A 21740-nucleotide genomic window follows, 5' to 3' on the forward strand; every position below is an offset into this window, starting at 1 on the left:
TAGTATTAATAATACTTGAGCCGGAGACTACCTCTATTGTCTTAGAATTCAATTTAAATTACTTTTATCGGTGTTAATATAAATTAAATTATTGTTTTTATTATACATATGATCCTTGGTAACATTAGACATAAAATAATTATTAATATTGTAAGTAATTAGGTTACCAATTAGTCTTCTGGATTTTATTGGTAGGTACATAGTACCCTCTGTCAATTTAAATCTATATAATTAATAAATTCATATTTTGAATTTATTATATAATTTTTTATATAAAATTATTATGTGAATTCATATAGGTATGATTATCTTCAGACCCCTGCAAGGTGGTATTGGAGTCAGAGGCATGTGTAACTAACTCATGATACAACCTTTCAGTCGCATCACATTTCTGGATTGTTTTAATTTGTTCTAGTTCTATTTCTGATTTTTGAGCATTAATAAGACTTACTTCTAGTCCTGAAATGCGACTCAAAGCTCTTTCATGTTCATCGTTACACTCTTTAAATGAGGTCACAATCTCAAGAAGATTATCCCGCTGGCTAACAACATCTAAACAATGTTCATCAACTTAGCTAGCTCACTTTTGAGTCCAGTGTTTTTTTTCACAATTTTTTTAATCTCTTCTTAACGTCTCACTCTCTTGAAGAAGTTGTCTATTTAACTCTTTGGAGGATTGTAATTCCTTAAGGGTCAATTGGAATTTGGCTTCTATATCTTTTATTGATGTTTTCCGGGTCATAATAGTATTGTTTAACTGTAAATTTATTAAAATATGTATTTAAATAAATAAAAAGATAATATAATATTATTAGTATATAATATTATTAATTAGGGTTCAAATCTATGTGTTAATATGATTATTTTAATAATATGTGATATAATAAAATGTGATTAATTATATATTATCAGTTAAGGTAATAGCAATTAATTTGGACAGAGTTAAGGAATTTTATGTGATCTATTATATTATGTTATGTCAGTTACTAAAGGTACACTATGTGAGTCACATATAATGTTTTTAATTATTTCTTATTTTCTTTTAATAAATATGTATGTATTAATTTATTTGGTTGTCAAATAATTCAAACAATATTATAAGCTTAGTGTATACTGAACGCAAGGAATACAGCTAACAAAATAAGCTGAGTCCTATGCACAGCACAGATATTGTGAAGAACTATCTGAGGACTACGTTAAAATCTTCAACTTTGCTTCCAGCTAATTGTCAAGCAAAGTGAGACAGTAATCACGCCAAAGGAGAAGACAGATGCTGTCCACAACATGCAAGCCCTGTTCGAATCAGGTTTATAACGTAAAATACTTCCCGGGTAAACGTAAAAGATTTCAAGTCAAGCGGCCGTTAGAGTATGACAGCAGACTCGATTCTTCTTTTGTTTTGATATAGTGGCGTATCTGCGTCACAAACACTATTGACACTTTTATTAAGAATTGTAATCCAGAATTACTACACTAATTATTATTAAAACACTTAAAACTAAATAATTTAAAATATTTAAAATAAATTCAAATTTGACATGTCACCCAGAGCAGTGTTATCGGTGTTAAAAAGACTTGAATTATTGTTATCAGTGTACATTATAGTTTCTGCGGAAACGAATGTACAAGTCATTTTTAAGCATTATTTTATAATTTAGATGATTTGAAGACTTATATTTAGGTCGCTGCCTATCTCGGTTGGGGTTTTACGTTACCAAACCACGTTGACGGTACCATTGGTTTTTGGTTTCCAACACACTGAACCCATTCGGATGGGGGAATACTTAAAAGCGTTTTGCACCAAAACCAAAAATTTCACGACGTTGCAAAAAAACGTTTACAAACTGTCGGTACAATGGCATAAAACGAATAAAAAAATACTAGGAAACTATCTGAAGTCGTTACAGAGTCTAAATAAATAAATTCATAGCTGAAGGTTATATTAAAAAAATAATAGAGTCTTCACTTTGAAACAACTGATTTACTTTCACTTATATACCACAAATATGACAATATGGTCAAGGTATAACTTTAATCTTAGAGGTAGAGAGTACCTTCAGGCTGTATTTAACACAGATATATTTTTGTCCCATTTGCTGTTGAAACACTTGGACCTTGGAGTAGTAATGCTAAAAGCTTAATTAAAAGTATAACACTCGCCTTATTGCCTTCACTGGTGACAGGAGGGCTGGTTCGTTTTTGGCCCAGATCGGAATTTCGAATCAACGGCTAATGCTGCTAACATTCTTGTCACTATTCCACGCGATCAAGATTTATACAGTAACTAGTTTTAAATTATACTTAAGTGTTAATAATTCTTATGTAAATGAAATCATTATCAATTTAATTATAATGACGTGAAGTTAATATAAACCTGTAACACCAAGTTATTTACTTCGCAAAGTCAAAAAAATATCCCTCTTCCTAAGTATTTGTTTTTTAAAGTCTAATTTTTCAGTTTTGAAATTAATATTTGAGGCTAATGTGCAGAAAAAAAGTATCACATATTATTTTGTACAAGATATTGATGAAAAAATAAAATAATTAATTTAAGATTTTCAAGTAGTGGTCACCACCGCCGCCATAAACATTGGCATTTTAAGAAATATTTAATATACCTTACAACTTCAGTGCACTATCATGTTATTTTTCTTGTACTTGTACACACACTAAGAGGTACATATGCTAAATGTTTTGACATATGTGTGTGTGACCTACATCGCTAACTCCGTGCATCTGGCGATTATGATTTATCGACAAACATCTCCGATTTCAATATCTAGCGCCACTCGAGCCAACTCATAACACTTCCCTACTGGAGAAAGCTAATAGTGTATTGAATAACTTCCGACTTAATTTCTGATATTCATAATTCTAATAAAGCGAGTCTTTATCATATCGGATATAATACTAAAAAGCAGCGGTATTCTCTTCGTCTTTTTTGGAGTCGCGTGATCGCTTTCGCATGCGAAAAAAATAAAGAAAATCTTTAAAATTAGACATTTACAATTAAATCTCTTGGACTTTGAAGTAATAGTACTAAAACTTTTCTAGCACATTACACTCCGTGCAATAAGACTCCGTGTTATTGCCTCCATTGGTGACAGAAATGCTGGTTCTATTTCGCCCAGAGAATGGGAATTGCGATTCAACTGGGAAATACTGCTTGCATTCCTATCAATAATCCATACGGTCATGAATTTTACAGAAGCTGTTTCCTAAATCTACACAATTCCTTTAGTAAAATTTTGTAATAACTATTTTACTATTTGGACGAACATTTTCAAGATTGACTTTAGAGTTTAACTTAAAATTGAGAATTGATTTTATGAAATAAATCTAACTATAGATAATAAAATCTTTTTCTACTATTACTTCGAAATAGAAAAAAAAAATAGACCGCAAGGAGTCACGGTCGTGATCGTTTCATTTAAAAGTCTAATGACTATTAATGTTTAATAAATATAATATACATAACAAATGTAATTAAATATTATATACTACTTTCATATACGCAAATCTTTGTTCCGCAACCATCTCGATTCGAAAATAAGGCAGTCTGCCTACCTATTATAATTAAATATTGTGTCGAACTATTTTGATAATATATATTTAATACATCTGTCGTTATGACATTGTTGCCCCTGTCGGGGTTACGGAGTCAGATTACGTAATATATTAAATGTGTTAATAAATAACAGGTACGGTGATTTTATTAAGGTTTTCTGACGTTACTAGGGTTAGGAATAATGATTACATCGTCAAATTATAAAAAAAGCTATTTATGTAGCGGCAGAGGATCTACTTCATTCATTAAAAATAGATTTTCTATGCATGCCAATATAACTATAACTATAAAATGATAATAATTATCTACTTATTAACATTAAAATATTTTTTACTATAATAAACGTAATTTCTTGTTTCGAACAAGTTTCAACTTTAACAATTTAAATATGCGATTTGACACTCAAATGACGGCTTAGCAACTTCATTGTGTGTTCAAATGCCTTCTATGTGCATACTCATCATAAAAATGTACTCTCATCATTTTGTCATAACACGCCAAATGAAGTATAACTTGAAAAACAAAACAAGTTGAATATGTTACGAGTATTGTTTACATCCATTATACGTCTAAATATTCATTTCCTGTTTTCAATATAAAAATAGAACGAGTGACATACTTGGAAATAATTATTATGTAAGTCATGACTGAATTTTATTAGCATATCTATTTTTTGTGTCTGGCAACATTTGCTAATGTCATGTCAATACTTTTATCGAATTTAATTAAATGTCTTTCGATGATTGATTGGATTATTATTTTTGACTAAGTCTATTGGGATTTAATCATATTAGTCAACGTAGGTAGATGTCCTCCTAATAGGCGGAGTGCATAAGGTCGTTTCTTAGTGGGTATTTTAGTGTTATAGTAATACTGAATCCCACATAAGCTGGGGGAAACTCGTAAGAGCGTTTGGAGAAAAAAATATCGGGATACCTGACAGAAGTGATAACTTAAAAAATAACGTCTATCCGAAATACGGCTAGAGTTGTGGGTTAGAATGAGAGAGGTGGAGCCAGTGTACCGCTGTCGTATGCGTAAGATAAAGAGAAGCCGGACAGACTGGCACCGTAACGCGTTACGTAACGAAGCGGTTTACCCTCCTATAAGAAGTTATCACTTCAAAACTAATCATATTGTCATATATTGGTATTAATAGGACATATGTTTTGATTGTTGAGTTTTTGCCGATTCAAGTAAAATTTACAAAACCAAATTATTTAGACCTATTTTAATAAAAATTTTTTATAGTATGGACCAGAAAGGTCAGATACAAGCTTTATAGTTTGCGAACGGTTAACGCTAACGCTAAGGTTGACATGGGGGTCAAAAACTTCTATCGTTCCGAACGTATTATTGATAAATAATGATAAAGATGAATAGTATCATTCTTATCACAAATCATAAAAGCGTACTCCTGAGAATTTTCTCTTAGTGTAGTGCAAGTGTATAGAAATCGCGTGCATCTTAATCGATGATTGCGGGTTCAAACCCAGGCATGCACCACCTGCACGTGTCTAATTTCAACGAAATTATGCCACATGTGTATCCACCAACCCGCATTGGAGCAGCATGGTGGAATATGCTCCAAACCTTCTTCTCAAAAATGAGAGGAGGCCTTAGCCCAGCAGTGGGAAATTTACAGGCTGTTAATGCTAGTAATAAGTATACTCAATTTTAATTTCGTCTATTTTGTTTTTTCAATATCTAGAGATTTAGAGTTCGCGGTATATTTAATCATGCTCACGATGTGCATGCTAATTTTATATCAATCTCAAAAAAAAAAAATAGTAGCTATAAGGAAAAGTATTATTAGATTATTTAATAGTTTATTGACTTTATAATATGTATGAAAAAAAAACCGGTTCTTTGCCTATCAATGATAAAAACAAGTTTTAACTTATAATTAGAATTAGGTTCTAATAAAAAAAAAAAAACAAATTAATTTATTTGTATCAAAAACAAAATGGGTAATTTCTGCAAATGACTTCATTTAATTATACAAACATTACCGAAACCACGTTTCGGTTTTTCAAAATAATTAATATCTGATAAGACACAAGTGCCACCTATTGAAGTTATACTATTTTGGCGGAAATCTTAATGCAATTGTTTTTAACAATTACTGAACAAAGTTTATATAATATAAAATATATCTTACAGCGCCAATATCTATGATATGATAAAAACTTTGTCTAAAAATAAAATTAAATGTTATTTATAAATAAATAAATTATTAAGGCATATTATTTAATATAATATTGTATTGAACACGAGAAATAAAAATAAATTTATTACTCCCAGTTTCCGACTATGCTGTCAATAAATCCCGAGGCAAGGTCTTCGTCTTAATAATAAAGTTACGTTAATATTTTTAACATAGCCTATAAATCATTTTAATTTTTTATTAAAAATATGAATATAAAAAGCATATTGATACAAGAATATATTATGTATGATAAAAAGCGATGGAGTTTTCACGTTATTTAAATTTATACTCAGACCTGTTTTGATTTTTTTTATTACAATGGTGGAAAACTGAGTAATGATTTTCTTATCAATTCTCCTCGGTAGAATCTACTTTCCGAAACGGTGGTAGCTTTAAATTTAATTCAATACTGTAACATGATAATTGTCAAGAGCTTTTATGAGCCTACTTGAATAAAGAATATTTTGGTTTAAATGCTGGTAAGACTGACTCGTATATATATTTACATACATACATTAGCAGCCTGTAAATTTCCTATTGCTGGGCTAAGGCCTCCTCTCTCTTTGAGAAGAAGGTTTTGGAGCATATTCCATCACGCTGCTCCAATGCGGGTTGGTGGAATACACATGTGGCAGAATTTCGTTGAAATTAGACACATGCCGGTTTCCTCACGATGTTTTTCTTTACCGCCGAGTACAAGATGAATTATAAACACAAATAAAGCACATGAAAATTCAATGATGCCTGCCTGGGTTTAAACCCGAAATCATCAGTTAAGATGCACGCGTTCTAACCACTGGGTCATCTCGGCTCAGTGGTTAGAACGCGTATTGTATTAATAAAACTGCCGAGTTTAATTTTCCTACGTGTTTTCTAATTATTATAAATTTATTTGATAACCGGTATATTCGATATTTAAATGAACTATTTTTTTTTTTATTTTACTACATTGAATTTATATAACTTTATACTTTTTATATTTGCTTATCTTTAAAAAACAATTGAAAATTATGATTGAAGCCCTATTGGCTTTGTGCGAGTTCTTTTGCGGTAGGTAATTATTATATATACATATATAGTGTTGTTGTGATCCGGTTTGAAGAATAGGGAAACTTATGACGCAAGGTACATAACATATTAGCTTCCTTGGCGTATTGGCGGTGTAAGGAATGGTAAATATTTTTTATGTCTATGTGACCACTCACCAGGTGACTTATTTGCTCGATCACTTACCGATATGATACAAAAAAGTGTTGAATAAATACATATAATTTTATATATACTTTTGATGTGTTCGAACGTAACCATAATAACCGCCTGAACATACCTAGATATAGTCCTTTAGATACTCTTCATAAAACAGTAGGAATATGAATTTAAATATATATAATTCTTAAGCCCTGTTAACGTATTCAAGAAATAATTCGTTTTACTTATACGTGGTTGAAAAATAGCAGGAAAAGTGTACGTAGTATAATAAAACTGATACAGTAAAATTATACAGGACTGACTTTACTCGTAATTCAAAAACAATAAGTTAATTATTCACATATTATTTTGGTATTTGATTAAATTAAAGTTTAGTTATTTACACAATAATAACATCAATTTTTTCATTATTTTTATATGGTTTAACATAAGATTTGAACCCAATCAACAAACAAAAGAACATTAAATTATCTTAAATGAATATTAATAGTGAAATAAAACAAAAACGGCATTAACATATTAACATTCCGTATATTAAAATATATATATATCTATTTATTTTACAGAATATTCTTTATGTTTATATAATATCTTGTTTTCAATAACCGATATTTAAATGTCCGAAATTCGATATATATATAAACAAAACATCTTAGAGAATATTTGAGTCAATTAAACATTTAAAATGTAAATTTTCTAAAAACGATGATCGCTAACGAGGTTTTTTTATCCACTAAGTAAATAAATAATAATGATTTCAATTGATAAAGAAAATATGAATAAAGAAACGTATACAATGAAATAAACTAATTAGAAAATGGTAACAGAGATCGTTCATACGATCCTCCACTACGTGAAGACATTTTGGTGTAAAGAAAGATCATGTGCCAACAAAGCAAACATTAGAAGAAGACGTGATGAAATTTCAAATAAAGAAGACGAACAGAATGAGACTTTGGACGATGCTCAAGCATACAAGATTAAAAGACAGTGCCATAAAACAAAATTTAAAATACCACATCTAGCTTCATTCCTCCTATTATATATATGTGTATTTAATGTGATAATTACGTGTGATGTTGGTGTTAATAATGTAAATATGAAGAAATTTAAACACAATCATGATAAGTTTATAAAAGATGTAGAATTAGATATCGCAAAGCGGCGTCGCAACTTAAATGAAAAATTACTTGAAAAGAGTGTCGTCAAAACCACAACAGCGAGTCAAGATGTAGACGACGAAGAGAAATCCGAGAAATACTCTATACCTGATGTTCTTGAATTGAACAAATATTATAGTTATTACAAAAATAAAGAAAACAGTACGGATAAATCTGTTTTTACGAGTACGTTACAAGTGACGCGAGATATTTATGATGATATAAAGGCAGTGGGAAAACCACACGACCTATCCACGAATCCGTATTACGTAAAACGGACAAATTTTAATTTAAGACCAGAAACTCACCAATTCAACGAAAAAATTCTGAAGCTTGGCGTTTTATTACCTGCAGATCCAAACCAAGTTTTCTCTTTGGCTAAGGTTTTGCCGATTGTAGAAATGGCTGTACCGGCTATGACGAAGCATGATGGCCCTTTGCCAGGATGGAAAATACTCGTAGATTATAGGGATACGAGATGTTCTTCCGTCGAAGGCCCTCTTGCGGCGTTTGAATTCTACGTCAATGGTTCCGCGGGTGAGTCAATTTTACAAATTAAACGCTTTATTACCTTATTTCAAAATATTTGTCCATACATTGTAATTTTGCATCTTAAGATTGCTCAGTTCAAGAATTTTATATACCAGACGTTTGAACGATACATATTTTTCAGATGCCTTCATTGGACCTGGGTGTGAATACGTAATCGCCCCTGTCGCCCGATATGCTGGCCTTTGGAGAATACCTGTCCTCACAGCTGGAGCTCAGGCTGAAGCGTTCGGATACAAGCACCCAAGTTATATGTCGCTGACAAGAATGATGGGGAGCTATACACAGGCTGGGGTCGCCATCCGCAAAGTTTTCGAGGTAAAAAACGGTACCATTGTGTGTAATCTAGTTTGATGTTGTCATGTTTGCCTTTGTTTTTTTTTATGCTTTAAAATATGTTTTAAAACTATTATGTGTTTTATTTTTTGTTCGTTTCGTGGCTTCGCTTCTAGATAATTAAGGTTATTTTTCATATTATTTAAAAACAAACATTTAATTGAACCGAATCACCGTATATAAAAGTTTATGAATAAAAATAATCTTTCCAATAATGAAATGGCAATTTATAGAGGTTATATTTGTTTAAATAAGGCTAGTATATGCGGCTTAATCTGGAATAATAGAGTCTTAATCAGTTCGAATAAGGTTAAATAATCTACTGTGAATTTGAACGGTATCATATACATAACGATTTTACCTACAAAAACCAGTTGCGTAAAGGCATTTTTTTAAATGATTCTAACATTTGAATACAAAATATTATTCCTCATAATAATAATCTTATTACTTCATTCAAAATTGCATACTTGCATTTTATATGGTATATTTTCAATAAGTATTTTAATATATATTACATTAACTAAATGTGCAACCGTTATAGGTTATGTTATCTGTCGTCGACTACAAAATGTAATTATGGATTAAAACTCCACAGTAAAGAATCAATACGAATCCAGAATCCAAAAAAAAACATTTTTCTAAAGTTTTTAAAATAACGTATGAAAAAATATACACACTAGAACCTCAAAACAAAAGCCTCAAATCACCCTTTGTTCAAAAATATTTCGCCTATTAACTTACACAGAGAATAAAAACATACGATATTTTCAAAACCATTTCTGTATTTCGCACGAGGACTTCTTCGTGATTTTCAAATACAGAACACAGAAATTATATTATAATATAAAAAGGAAAGATTTGTTGGTTTATAATTAATATCTTTGGAACTACTTAACCGATTTTGAGAATTTTCTCAACCAAACAAAGCTACTATGTTCAAAATTCATATAAGCAATTTTTTTATTTCAATAATAATAATACTCTACTAATTACAAAGCAAATTACACGTGCGAGAAGCCACTAGCACAGTAAGTGTTTATATACATATATCAATTGGTAAGATCAAATAAAAAAAAACACAATGATCGATTAAAACATATATATATGACTAATACTTCTATTGTGTTTCAAACACAGTGTGCTAATCACCATTCCCTGTATAGAAGCAAATAAACATGATTGAATATACGCTTAGAAGTGTTTATATTAAAATTCTCAACACTCGTGTTATGAAACATGTTTTCCATACAAAAACAGAAGTGTAAATTAATTCAACCCACGTATGAGGTGTGCTTACTTCTAGAAGGGATTAAAATTAATCCTAGTATGTAATAAATTTGTCAATTCTGACTATGAGATTGCTTTACATATTGATAGGAAATGTTGATAAACATATATTTATAATATTAATAATTATTATTTTTATCTATTAAGAAGAGGCCCATTTGATTTTTTCACTAACTGTGCGAGATTTCTTTCATTTGTATTCGTAGCTCTAAACGAACATGAGGATGAGTAAAAAAATATACTTGAATGATATCTGTCCGAAAAATTCTATGGTAACTTTTTTTTAAATTAGGCGTTTAGCTTGTCTTAGGTGAGTCGACAACAGCCTAAGAACTAGTTCTCTTTAAATTGACACTGCGTCTTTTACATTCCTAGTTTAAACGTTGAATTATTAGTGTTAAAATGATTACGTTCTAAACTTGAAATTTTAACAGCATCGAGGCTTTAAACCTTTTTATGCAATGTTACTCAAGTCGATCGCACTATAATTTCTGAGAAAAGGTTATCGACGGATAGACTGACGGAAAACAAATTGATTCTATAAACACTTTGACATTTTTACTTTCTCTACACTAAAGAAGTATTTTCAATAAGAACCTTTAAAGGGAATTGAGTATTTTTATACTATAAACGACTTAGATACCTACTTTATTTTTTAATTCTTTTCGAACACATTTTGAGTCTCCTATAAAAAAAGTATTCAGAACTTTCTTTATAAGTATTTACCAAAATAAAACTAACATATAGTATAAATAAAAAAATATACTTAATATGATAAAGAAAAATCAAAATCAGCAGATTTTGTATGATCGTGCTAGTTCGTTCATCGAACTTTTTGCGTTAGATAGGCCCTTTATTTAGAAAGATTTGATGCATAATATTGTGATAAGAACAAAGAGATTTTATTTCAATACAGTTGAACCAGCGCGAAATAGCTAGTTTAAATATACACCTTACGAAAATAAAACAAGAACAATAACACCAGACGAAATTAACGATTCGTAAAATAAATTAAAATGAATTTAAGTTAATAAAAATGCTAATTGCTGGATTTCTTAACGTTTTCTTCCCATAAATATTGGTCAAATTTATTAACTGTGACGGTGATGTAAAATCACTTGTAACGTAACGAAACAAGTACGACGTCAATTTAAATATGGTCATTAGTATCTGTATTAATAAACCATATTTTGTATTTAGTTAATTTTCTCATTTCGAAATATGTTTAATACTAAAATTCAAATAGAATGTAATTTTACGTACGAAAAAAAGCATAATTGTAAAACGAAGTCAATTCTCGCCGTCTGCATATTTAGATGTTTTGAGCTAGGAAACGGATTTGAATGCAGTGCTCGTTGATAAACACAGTGATTCAAGAGGATTCGTACATAACATGCATATTTTAGTAGAGAATCACGAAGAATTTCAAATTTCCTAGTCGAAAAAAACTAATTTTTTTTCTTGTTATGGATTTCTTCATTGTAAAAGTTGTTGCTGCAGTTGTGTAAAGTCCGTGTATTAAATAGTTAATTTTTATTGTTATATAATGTCTAAATGAGACAACAAATATGAATGGATGCAAAGGCTTGAGAAATATATGAAAACTAAATTTGTCGTACCTAGCCATTTAAAAATCGAAGCTTTAATTAAATGACCTTTATCGCGTTACTCTAATAAGAGATTTCGCATAACGCCTATTTCAAATATCAGTAACAATCTAAGACATGACATGACAATTTTTTTTTGTAATGGACAAATCAAATAGGCATTCGTACTGCAAGAAGGATAAACTACTTAGACGTAAACGCGTCGCCAGCCAGTTATTGCCCGTATATAGATAATTGTATAAAACAAATATATCATTTATTTTTTATATTATTTGTCGAGTTGAATTTAATTATAAACATAATCTAACTCAAAATTATAGAATTATAAATTATAGAAATTTTATACGTTTTATTGTAAATAAAAGCTTCGTTTACAATTTTCCGGCACACAACCTAACAGTTAAAATCAATTTAAAATTGGAATCTGATTAAAAAACAAAAGGCAGATGGAGCGCGCGGAATTATAGTGAAGCAACAGAAGCGAAAAGTCGTATCTCTTGGTTAAAACGTCAAAAGTGCTGTTCCTTTGATTATTAATTTTTCACATAATAACAAATTGTTAATTGATAATGATGACGTCTTGACCGATTTTCGTCACGGCGGCAAATCTCAAAGGAGACCGGCGCAGGACCAACGGCTTTACGTATTTTCTAAGTATGTGCATACACCTGCAACTTCCACACTCCGGGCTGTTACTGAGAACTTGTTCGGCCCGACCGGGAGTTGCGGTTCTGTCCTCAAAACCCAGGACCTAGGAATCAGCGGCTTAGACCAACGAGACAGACAAATAGTTAATTTAATAATACACACCAACGGGAATTTGTATTCGCTTGTGATTATATATTCGCTTTTTTTGCTTCACTATAATGTTCCGCGCGTTCTATTTGTCCTGTATCTGGCGTATATGTGACCAACATTGTTCCAACACTGGATTTGTTCATTCTACTAAATATTTGTATATTTCAATAGAATTATTGGTGACTGCTTTTGCTCAAAGTCCTACCGTTCAGCAAACATAAATCTACAGAAATAGTATGTTGAATTATCCAATATTTTTTTCAAGTTTAACATTTAATTATTTTATTTAAATTAAATCATATTCAGCGTTATATCAAGAGTTCTAGATTAGTGTCACAAATCTATTTATATAAATAAACATTTTCAAATACCACATCACGGCTGATATCGGCATTTTCGAATAATTTCAAAGCTCTTAATTATTTTAATACAATTATCTGCGTCCATTTTATTCGAAATGAGATTTTCATTTATATTTGTAAAGCGCGATGATTAAAACGGACTTCAAAACAAGTGCTCGGACGGGTCGGTATTGATTTGACTTTTATGTTCTAGAAAAACGTCAAAATTAAAATTACCAAGTTATAAATTTCTAAATATTTTATTAACTTTTATTTAATTCTAAATTGGTAGACTACTAAATGGACCATCTGATGATGACCACTGCTGCAATATGAACCATCCCTTACCTCATCAATGCAACTTATCTTGAGAACTATAGTATTAAATGGATGTACTTAAACTGACTGACTCACCCTTCAAACCAGAACATAAATACTTAATATTACTGTTTGTGGATATATGTATGTTCCCATTCAGACAGGATTACACAAAGTCCTATCACCAACTAAACGTAAAAGCTATAAATCTCCTTATTTAAATAAGAGAAATAATATGTTCTCAAAGTTTGAAAGCATATATGTTAATAGTCAATAGTGTAATGGTTTACGACCGCCTAACCTACTCCTAACGCAAGTGATAAGCTTAAAAGGAGGGGTAACTAGGAATATTAGTAATTCTGAAGGATTAAATTGGGGCGTTGCTACTATTCCTTAAAAAAAAAATTACGTATGTATATTATCACTCTTGCTATTAAAATATCAATTATATTATTATTTTTATTATTATTTGGGCACCTTCGTGTCTGTGTCTTATTAAAATCTTAATTACATTATAAAATTATATATTTAAAATTAGATTTTTTAACAACGAGTTTAATTATTATTATGCATGTTTTTAAAATGTTTTGAATTCTAAGATAATTGTCGGTTTTTATTATTCCCTTTGTGTATGATACCGTTACGTACCACTTTTTGCAACCACGTATTAAAGTGATGTATGTTTTTATGTTGTGATAATGAAAAAATATGACGTTGGGTTACTATTGTATGAGTGATCCCGTTTTAGCATCCACTCGGTTGTTAATTTTAAACGTAATAAGCATGCGCGGTATTCTTATTTCAAGCATGAGTGAGCCAGTAACAACAATAGAGACACGACCTATTAGATTGTATAGACGGAGTATTGATGAGGGTTAATACTAATTACAGTGCTAATGACTTTAGAAATAAGAACTCAACATCAAGTGGCGTATAAGCCTTTTTGTTATTGTCTTTCTCTTAAGCTATCTTTTATGACATAGACAAAAAACATATAGACACGGCCCATGTTTTTTTTCTTTGCCTAACACTGAAACAGCTAAATTCACTACAGACCATAAGGACAAATTGCTCGTATATTATGAATTAATTAATCCTTGCTAATTATATTTTAATTAGAACTAAGCTAAATATAAAGCTAGTCTATTTATGTATTGTGGTTTATTGATTAGCATTTATAAACATCTGAATATTATTTATATGAGTATTTATTGTTTCAGGAATTTAGTTGGAGGAAGTTCGGTATGTTATACCATAACAATGACCCATCAACTGGGAAAGGGAACAGCCCTTGCTTCATGACCCTCAGTGCTGTATTCACTGTCCTTCAGAAGAAAGGAACGGACAACATCCCGAACATACCATTCGACGAAACGAATGTCACGACAACAAAAATTAAACACCTCTTGCAAAAACTTTCGCTCAGCACGAGAAGTAAGTATTGTCCCTAACGAGCCAATTAGAGCAAGTTTTATATTTATGGATGACCAAGGTTTGGGCCTAATGGTCAATACCACACCTGCTTATAAGGGAAGGAAAACATCGTAAGAAAAATAATATATATTGGATGTAATGTTATTTGAAATATGTACCACCAACTTTGGTAGAATAAGCTCATAATCCTCTCAAGTGACCTTGACACAACAGTCAGACATTTATGAGTTATCAAATTAATAATTAATTAAAAAATTTATACACGTAAGTAACATTATTTTTAGTACAGGAAGTGTAATAATAATTGTCTTTGGAATTCGATACATCTGTGTGTTTTTAATTGGAACGTCTAAAGATTACCAAGCTTGCGAGATCGGGAAGGAAATTTAGAAACGTTGCAAGTTAAATAAAATATTTTAAAGTTATAATTCAATTATCGTGTTTCATTTAAATGACCTCAACCGGTATTCAATATTAGTATATGGTATTCAAGGCGATGCAATGTATATGGCGACTGTAATTCCGTCGTGTTATACGTTACGTATTCATTACGATACAGTTATTTATGGTAACGAACGACTACCATTACTTTCACTTTTGAAACAATTTAATTGTGAAATGTATTTATAGAGGTACTTCAATATCGCGGTTTAAATTTTTGTACATCGATTATAATCCTCGTTATATCACCTTTGGTAAATGCGTTTGGTTTGAAGATTCCAGGTTCATGCATGGCGAAGCATGCTGAGTTTTCCTGTACTTTATTTTGTGTTTATATATTTTTTGTGATATCGACGCAAATAGGCCAAACGGTGGTGGTCATCACCGTCTATAGACATTGGTGCTGTATGAAATATTTATCATTTCTAACATCAACAATGCGCCACGAATCTTGGGTACTCAGCTGTTATGTCCCGTGTGCCTGTTGCAACATTGGCTCACCCTTCAAACTTGAACGCAACAATACCAAGTATTTCTGTTTGGCGGTAGTATGACCTTCCTCAAAGCTCTTCCATCAAGTGACTGTCATTTAGTGTTCTAGTTAAACGAAAGCATTGTCGGATAATTGTACGTGTCTGCTTGTAGTCTGTCAACTAAACGGCCTTGGAGCATAGTAGTTAAAAGGAGTGCCGTTGACGACTAAGCTCTTAGGATAAACGTATAATTCGTTTAGCTTCGTTCATATATTTTAATATAATAATTAATATTTATCTGCTCAATCACGAAGGCGACCTTTCACATTAAATTATCGGCCAGTATTAACAAATATAATCTCTTTTTTTGTATTTATTCTTAAATTATTCATCCCTCGAACTTTTACTTGGTGGTAAGGATTTGTGCTAGCCCATCTGGGTAGGTACCACCCACTTATCAGATATTCTACCGCCCATCAACAGTACTCAATTTTGTTGTGTTCCAATTTGAAGGGTGAGTGGGCCAAATAAAGACACAAGGAACATAGCATCTTAGTTGGTGGCGCATTGGCGATGTAAGGAATGGTTAATATTTCTTACAGCGCCATTGTCTATGACCACTGCGTCACTCACACTAATGCAAACGGATGATTTAACGGAGAGGGGCGCGCCTTCGTAAGTGAATAGAACTAGGAATTATTTATTATAAGTTAAATTACAAAAAGTGTCACTTTCAAATAAAATATTTTTCTTAGTGAATTAAAAATCATCTTTCAAACATTTATCTTCTCAGCCATTAAGAGAAACAATTAGTTTAAAAATATAACCTCGTACTCGTCTGAAAGCTATCTTCTAGACAGTTTTATTACCAGTTAAGTTATTTTTTATACGAGTACATTCACAAGAATTTCAGTTGTGTTGTCTTATTCCATCTTATATTTATACCAATCCAGTTTTCTTAGATTATTTACCTTTAGTTACAATTTTCATTATAATTTTATTGTTTCTCATATTGGGTATTTTTTTATAATTTTGAGGGTTCCGTACCCAAAAGGTAAAACGGTTCAATTGTAAGATACTCTCTGTTTAGTTTTGTATATTGCATACCCATTGTCTGGAAGAATGAGGATGATAGAGTATTAAGACGTAAAAGCGTAATACAAACAAAATCATATTCAAAAAAGATCATTACAATTGTAATTTTATTAATATATATTTTTTTCTTTCGTTAGCTTAAGCTAACTTGCTACTTGTAGTGGTATTATCCGTCATGTCTCATCAAAAGTGGAGTGAGCTTAAGATCAATAGTGAGCAATTTTCAGGCGGTTATTTTGGTAGAGACGCCTCTATTAAATGCTTTTTATTAACATTAAAAACGTATTGAAAAAAATAATGAATGCCTTCATTTTTAATACTTAATATGTAAGAACCAATTTGATTTATCTCTACAATTCAGATCCGTCGCAATATTATAATTACACAACTGTGAACGCGGGCTTACGGATGATTTCGTGTTGCGGTCACTTCTGCTTAGCTTGATTGAATCTGTTTCGCTAGTTCGAATTTGCTTCGCCTGGTCGCTTCTGTTTCACTTTGTCACTTGTGCATTTGATCCTTAACAGCTGCCTGTATCTTAAGTTTATAACATTATGTATATGTATTACAATATTATATAGAACTCACGTAACAGCTGTTTGATTCCGTTTCGTATTTTCTTGCTACACTTACCTCGATATATTTTAAAGTGAAGTTTTTAGAAACCTTTCCTATGGTATGAAACCATGTTTTTTATTAGCTTACTTTTTAACATTAAGAATATCATTATATAAAAACTATTTGATTTATGAATGGATGAATAATGAATATATATAATATTTTTCCATAAAATATATCATTATTTAGCATAAACTTAAAAGTACATATTTTTTTAAATGATGATATATTTATTCGGTTATATGACTAAATTTTGATCTCGATATAACCGGTGCATCGGTTTTTTTTATAAATAACTGATTATAAACTTCAGTGGAATCCTCACTTATCGTCCCTAACAGGAAGGCTCCACAGCATACGCTGTTAGAGAAAAAAAACAACTAATATTGATACCGCGCCTTGTATATTTTGGTTATTTTCATATGATATACTAGCGACTCGCCACGGCTTCGCATGGGTGCAATGCTGATACTTAATATACTACAGAATGTCTTACAACGTTCATAGTTTTTCAGTCATTAGACATTCCAAACCGCTATGTCCCTGCGCTTAAAATCTGTAATGTCTTCGAAAATATTCATTTAAATTACATGCTGTGAAGGCTATTGATCTATATTAAATGCATTTTAGGTACTTAATTTGATAGGGATTACTGCTGTATTGCTTAAAATCGCTTCGAAAATATGCCATTATTTCTCGTAAAAAGTGAAGGATAAAAAATGGTTATTGTGGGTTATTCCTAAGAGATAGATATTTACCATCGCGGACTTTTTAAGGTTTACAATACTGTAGTACATTATTTTGATCTATATCGTATTGTTCAGCTAGCGTTTGCAATTTAAGCGCAAAAAATGTGTTTATTTACGACATCACTTCAGAAACCTCTAAAATTATCAGTGATTCTCAACTATATTGTGCATGTATTATACATAAAATACTTCCTTTTTAATCAATCTATCTATTAAAAAAAACCGCATCAAAATCCGTTTTGTAATTTTAAAGATCTAAGCATACATAGGGACAGACAGCAGTTCGTGATGGTAGTAGAATATATTGTAGGTTAGGTTGAACTTTGGTTGTATGTTTATTTGGATAAATTGGCTTTCTCAATTTTTATTTTGTTTAAAAATGCGTGAAAATTTAGTTTAGCCTTCTTCTATATCTATCTACACATAATAAAATCGTAACTGATCGAAATCTGGACATAGAAGATATTTGAGAAAATATATTCTACGTACAAATTTCGATCCATCGAAATACCCCCAATACTATTATTGGGGGTATTTGTAGGGCGATAGATCACAAAAATATGATTTTTAAATTTATGATGTTTATCTATTCGTTTATTACTACTAATCTCCGACCGATTGATTTGAATTAAATCAGTGAAAACCAATTTGGATGCAGTTTTTGCTGATTTATACTGTAGTTTCTTTTTTTAAAATCGAGATGTTACGGAACCAGGGCTGATGAGGTTAAAACCTTTTTAAAGTGTTCCAGTTGTGTTACATCACCCTTTTGCATTTAAAAATAAATATACTATAAATATAAATGGGTACGGCGCCGATGATTTTATGTTTATAGCCCGGTTACTTCTCATTCCAAAAAAAAAAATCGTTTACTTTTTAGCGAGTTCAGTATACAGGGCTAGATTTATGTGGCTCTGTCGCGTGTTCTCAACTGCAAAAAAATGTATATCCCCGATGGCACTACGTGTAATATCTTGTAACATACATTACGCTGTTAGACAAATAAATATTGGGAACTAAAATGTCACCTGTCATGGCAACAAAGATACACAGATATGTCAACCATATAATACTCTTACTTTTGAGGTTTAAAATCACGCGAACGGAGTCGCGGGCACCAGCTAGTTTAACATAAGATTATACTGATGATAAAAAGCGTCGAGCTAATACTTGTTGACTTTCAGACAGGATGATATTTCATTATATATAATTGTATTTAACGAACATAACTTAATATATTTAAAATTTAGCAAAAGAGTAGCTGCTGGGTTTTTGTCGGTTCTTCTCGGTAAAATCTACATTCGAACCGGCGGTAACTTAACTTTTAATATATTCCTGTAGATTGAAGATTCAAAAGTGCTTTTACATGCCTACTTGAATAAAGTATATTCTGAATTCAATTCTGGGACAGGAAGAGATATTTATACTCGTAGATACGAAGAAAGATGTTTTATTTTGCACGACTCTCACAAAGGAAATATTGAAGTACTTAACATTTGTAAATAAAGCGATCGTATCGCTTTAAATCGAAGTCGAAGCGAGCTATAGGGTTTTACTGTAACGTATCGATATCAAATCACTAGATCAATAGCTGAGTAATCCGATTGTAACTGAAGTGTACCGATTAACGTTGAAGTGATTTCTATTGCCTTTCTTTTTAATGTATGTGTTCACTCGTCTCACCTTTGAATATCGTCGATGTGAACATTTTCCGTATTTTCGTCTCCTTCTAAAGTGTATATTTTTTATTCAAATTACCGGGAATTTTAAGTTGTTTTTTGATATTTTATTATCAGATGTGTTGTTTCTATACGTCTTTACGATCTCATTATATCTTACAATTTATGTATATGAATAGATTTTGTTATGTGGTTTATTAATTAAAATTTTTTTTTTATGGCGTTTGTTAGCGAACGAGCATATGGGCCACCTGATGGTAAGTGGTCACCACCGCCCATAGACAAAGGCGCTGTAAGAAATATTAACCATTCTTTACATCACCTATGCGCCACCAACCTTGGGAACTAAGATGTTATGTCCCTTGTGCCTGTGATTACACTGGCTCACTCACCCTTCTAACCGGAACACAATAATACAGTGTACTGTTATTTGGCGGTAGAATATCTGATGAGTGGGTGGTACCTACCCAGACGGGCTTGCACAAAGTCTCGTCGAAATCGGTTCAGCCGTTCCAGAGATTAGCCGCAACAAACAGACAGACAGACAAAAATTTTTAAAAATGTTATATTGGTATATGTACCGTGTAATAACAGTAACAGACACTCCAATTTTATTATATGTATAAAAGATAGGAAACATGTATCAAAGTGGCGTATCAGTATAGATATTTATCATTCCACGAGTGAGATACCAAGTGAATTCTTACACAATTTTCACTTTTGATCTATTATTATATATTAAAGTGATAAATTACGCTAATATTATAAACGTTTAATGTCGTTTATTATTTGAAAGAATTTCTACCAATAAACACAAGGCCGTGTCTATTTATCGAATTGGCATTGTACTGGCTATTTACTTACTTAATTGCCATTGCATTGCCAACTTGTTATATCTCGTGCTTTTATTAACACCAGCTCACGCGCTTGAAAGAAATATATTACGGTTTCGCGATAAATCAACTAGTACCGTAAAAGTGAACATACTATGTTTATGGCTTACGATATGCTATATTTGTTTAAAAAGGGGAAAGGGGTTGAAATTTGTGTTGTCCAAATTTATATTTAAAACTACTTTGGGCAATAGTGTAACGGTTGTGATGTGATGTTAAATTAGGTACCCTGGTGATTGTGATGTCATGAGATATTAGGTATCCCTTATACTAGTAGTCCCCACTCAAAAAAATGATTCACGTGTTCAACACGTTATTGGAGGGGTTAATAGTAGTAACTATTTTTTCTCATTCAACCAAATGAATATATTAGATTTTCTTCTAGAAAGTAAAGTCTAGTTAAATCTACACGCTATTAACCGATAATAATAAAAGGAACAGTATACGTGAGCCGAGATGGCCCAGTGGTTAGAACGCGCGCATCTTAACCGATGATTGCGGGTTCAAACCCAGGCAGGCGCCACTGAATTTTCATGTGCTTAAAATGTGTTTATAATTCATCTCGTGCTCGGCGGTGAAGGAAAACATCGTGAGGAAACCTGCATGTCTAATTTCAACGAAATTCTGCCACATGTGTACCCACCAACTCAAACTCAAACTCACATTACACTTTCTTATTGATGGTCGTAGATGCTCTTCAGTAGAAATACGTAACATAGCGTAAATACAATGTTTAGTCAGCCATCTTCCAACTGAAGATGCTAATGGAAAGGAACCCGTGCCAAATGAGATTTTGAAATATGTTAAAGGTGTTTTATGTATTGCAATATTACTATAGTAAACCAGACAGCTTAAATTAAACCTTATTCAACATGTAATAAAGTTTAATTTTCCATGTGAAAATCGTTGGCACCTTACAGTCTGAATCTTGATATGACCTAATGATCTTAAATTGCTTCATACATCGGTGCTT

At 31.4% G+C, this 21740-nt stretch overlaps 1 protein-coding gene across 2 annotated transcripts in view; it reads left to right on the plus strand.

Annotated features, from left to right (window-relative positions):
- Positions 1-21740, plus strand: part of LOC113403788 (atrial natriuretic peptide receptor 1) — a 291966-nt gene that overhangs the window by 210452 nt on the left and 59774 nt on the right. Inside the window, exons 2-4 of one of the 2 annotated variants that reach the window (XM_064217975.1) lie at positions 7757-8683; positions 8820-9013; positions 14606-14819. The exons of the other annotated variant lie outside the window; for it this stretch is intronic. Of the exons in view, the coding sequence (XP_064074045.1) occupies positions 7804-8683; positions 8820-9013; positions 14606-14819 (1288 nt within the window). The 5' untranslated portion in view covers positions 7757-7803. The remainder of the gene's footprint in view (positions 1-7756; positions 8684-8819; positions 9014-14605; positions 14820-21740) is intronic. 2 annotated transcript variants of the gene reach the window in all.

This window comes from Vanessa tameamea, chromosome 20 (genome assembly GCF_037043105.1).
Source record: "Vanessa tameamea isolate UH-Manoa-2023 chromosome 20, ilVanTame1 primary haplotype, whole genome shotgun sequence".
NCBI lineage: Eukaryota > Metazoa > Arthropoda > Insecta > Lepidoptera > Nymphalidae > Vanessa > Vanessa tameamea.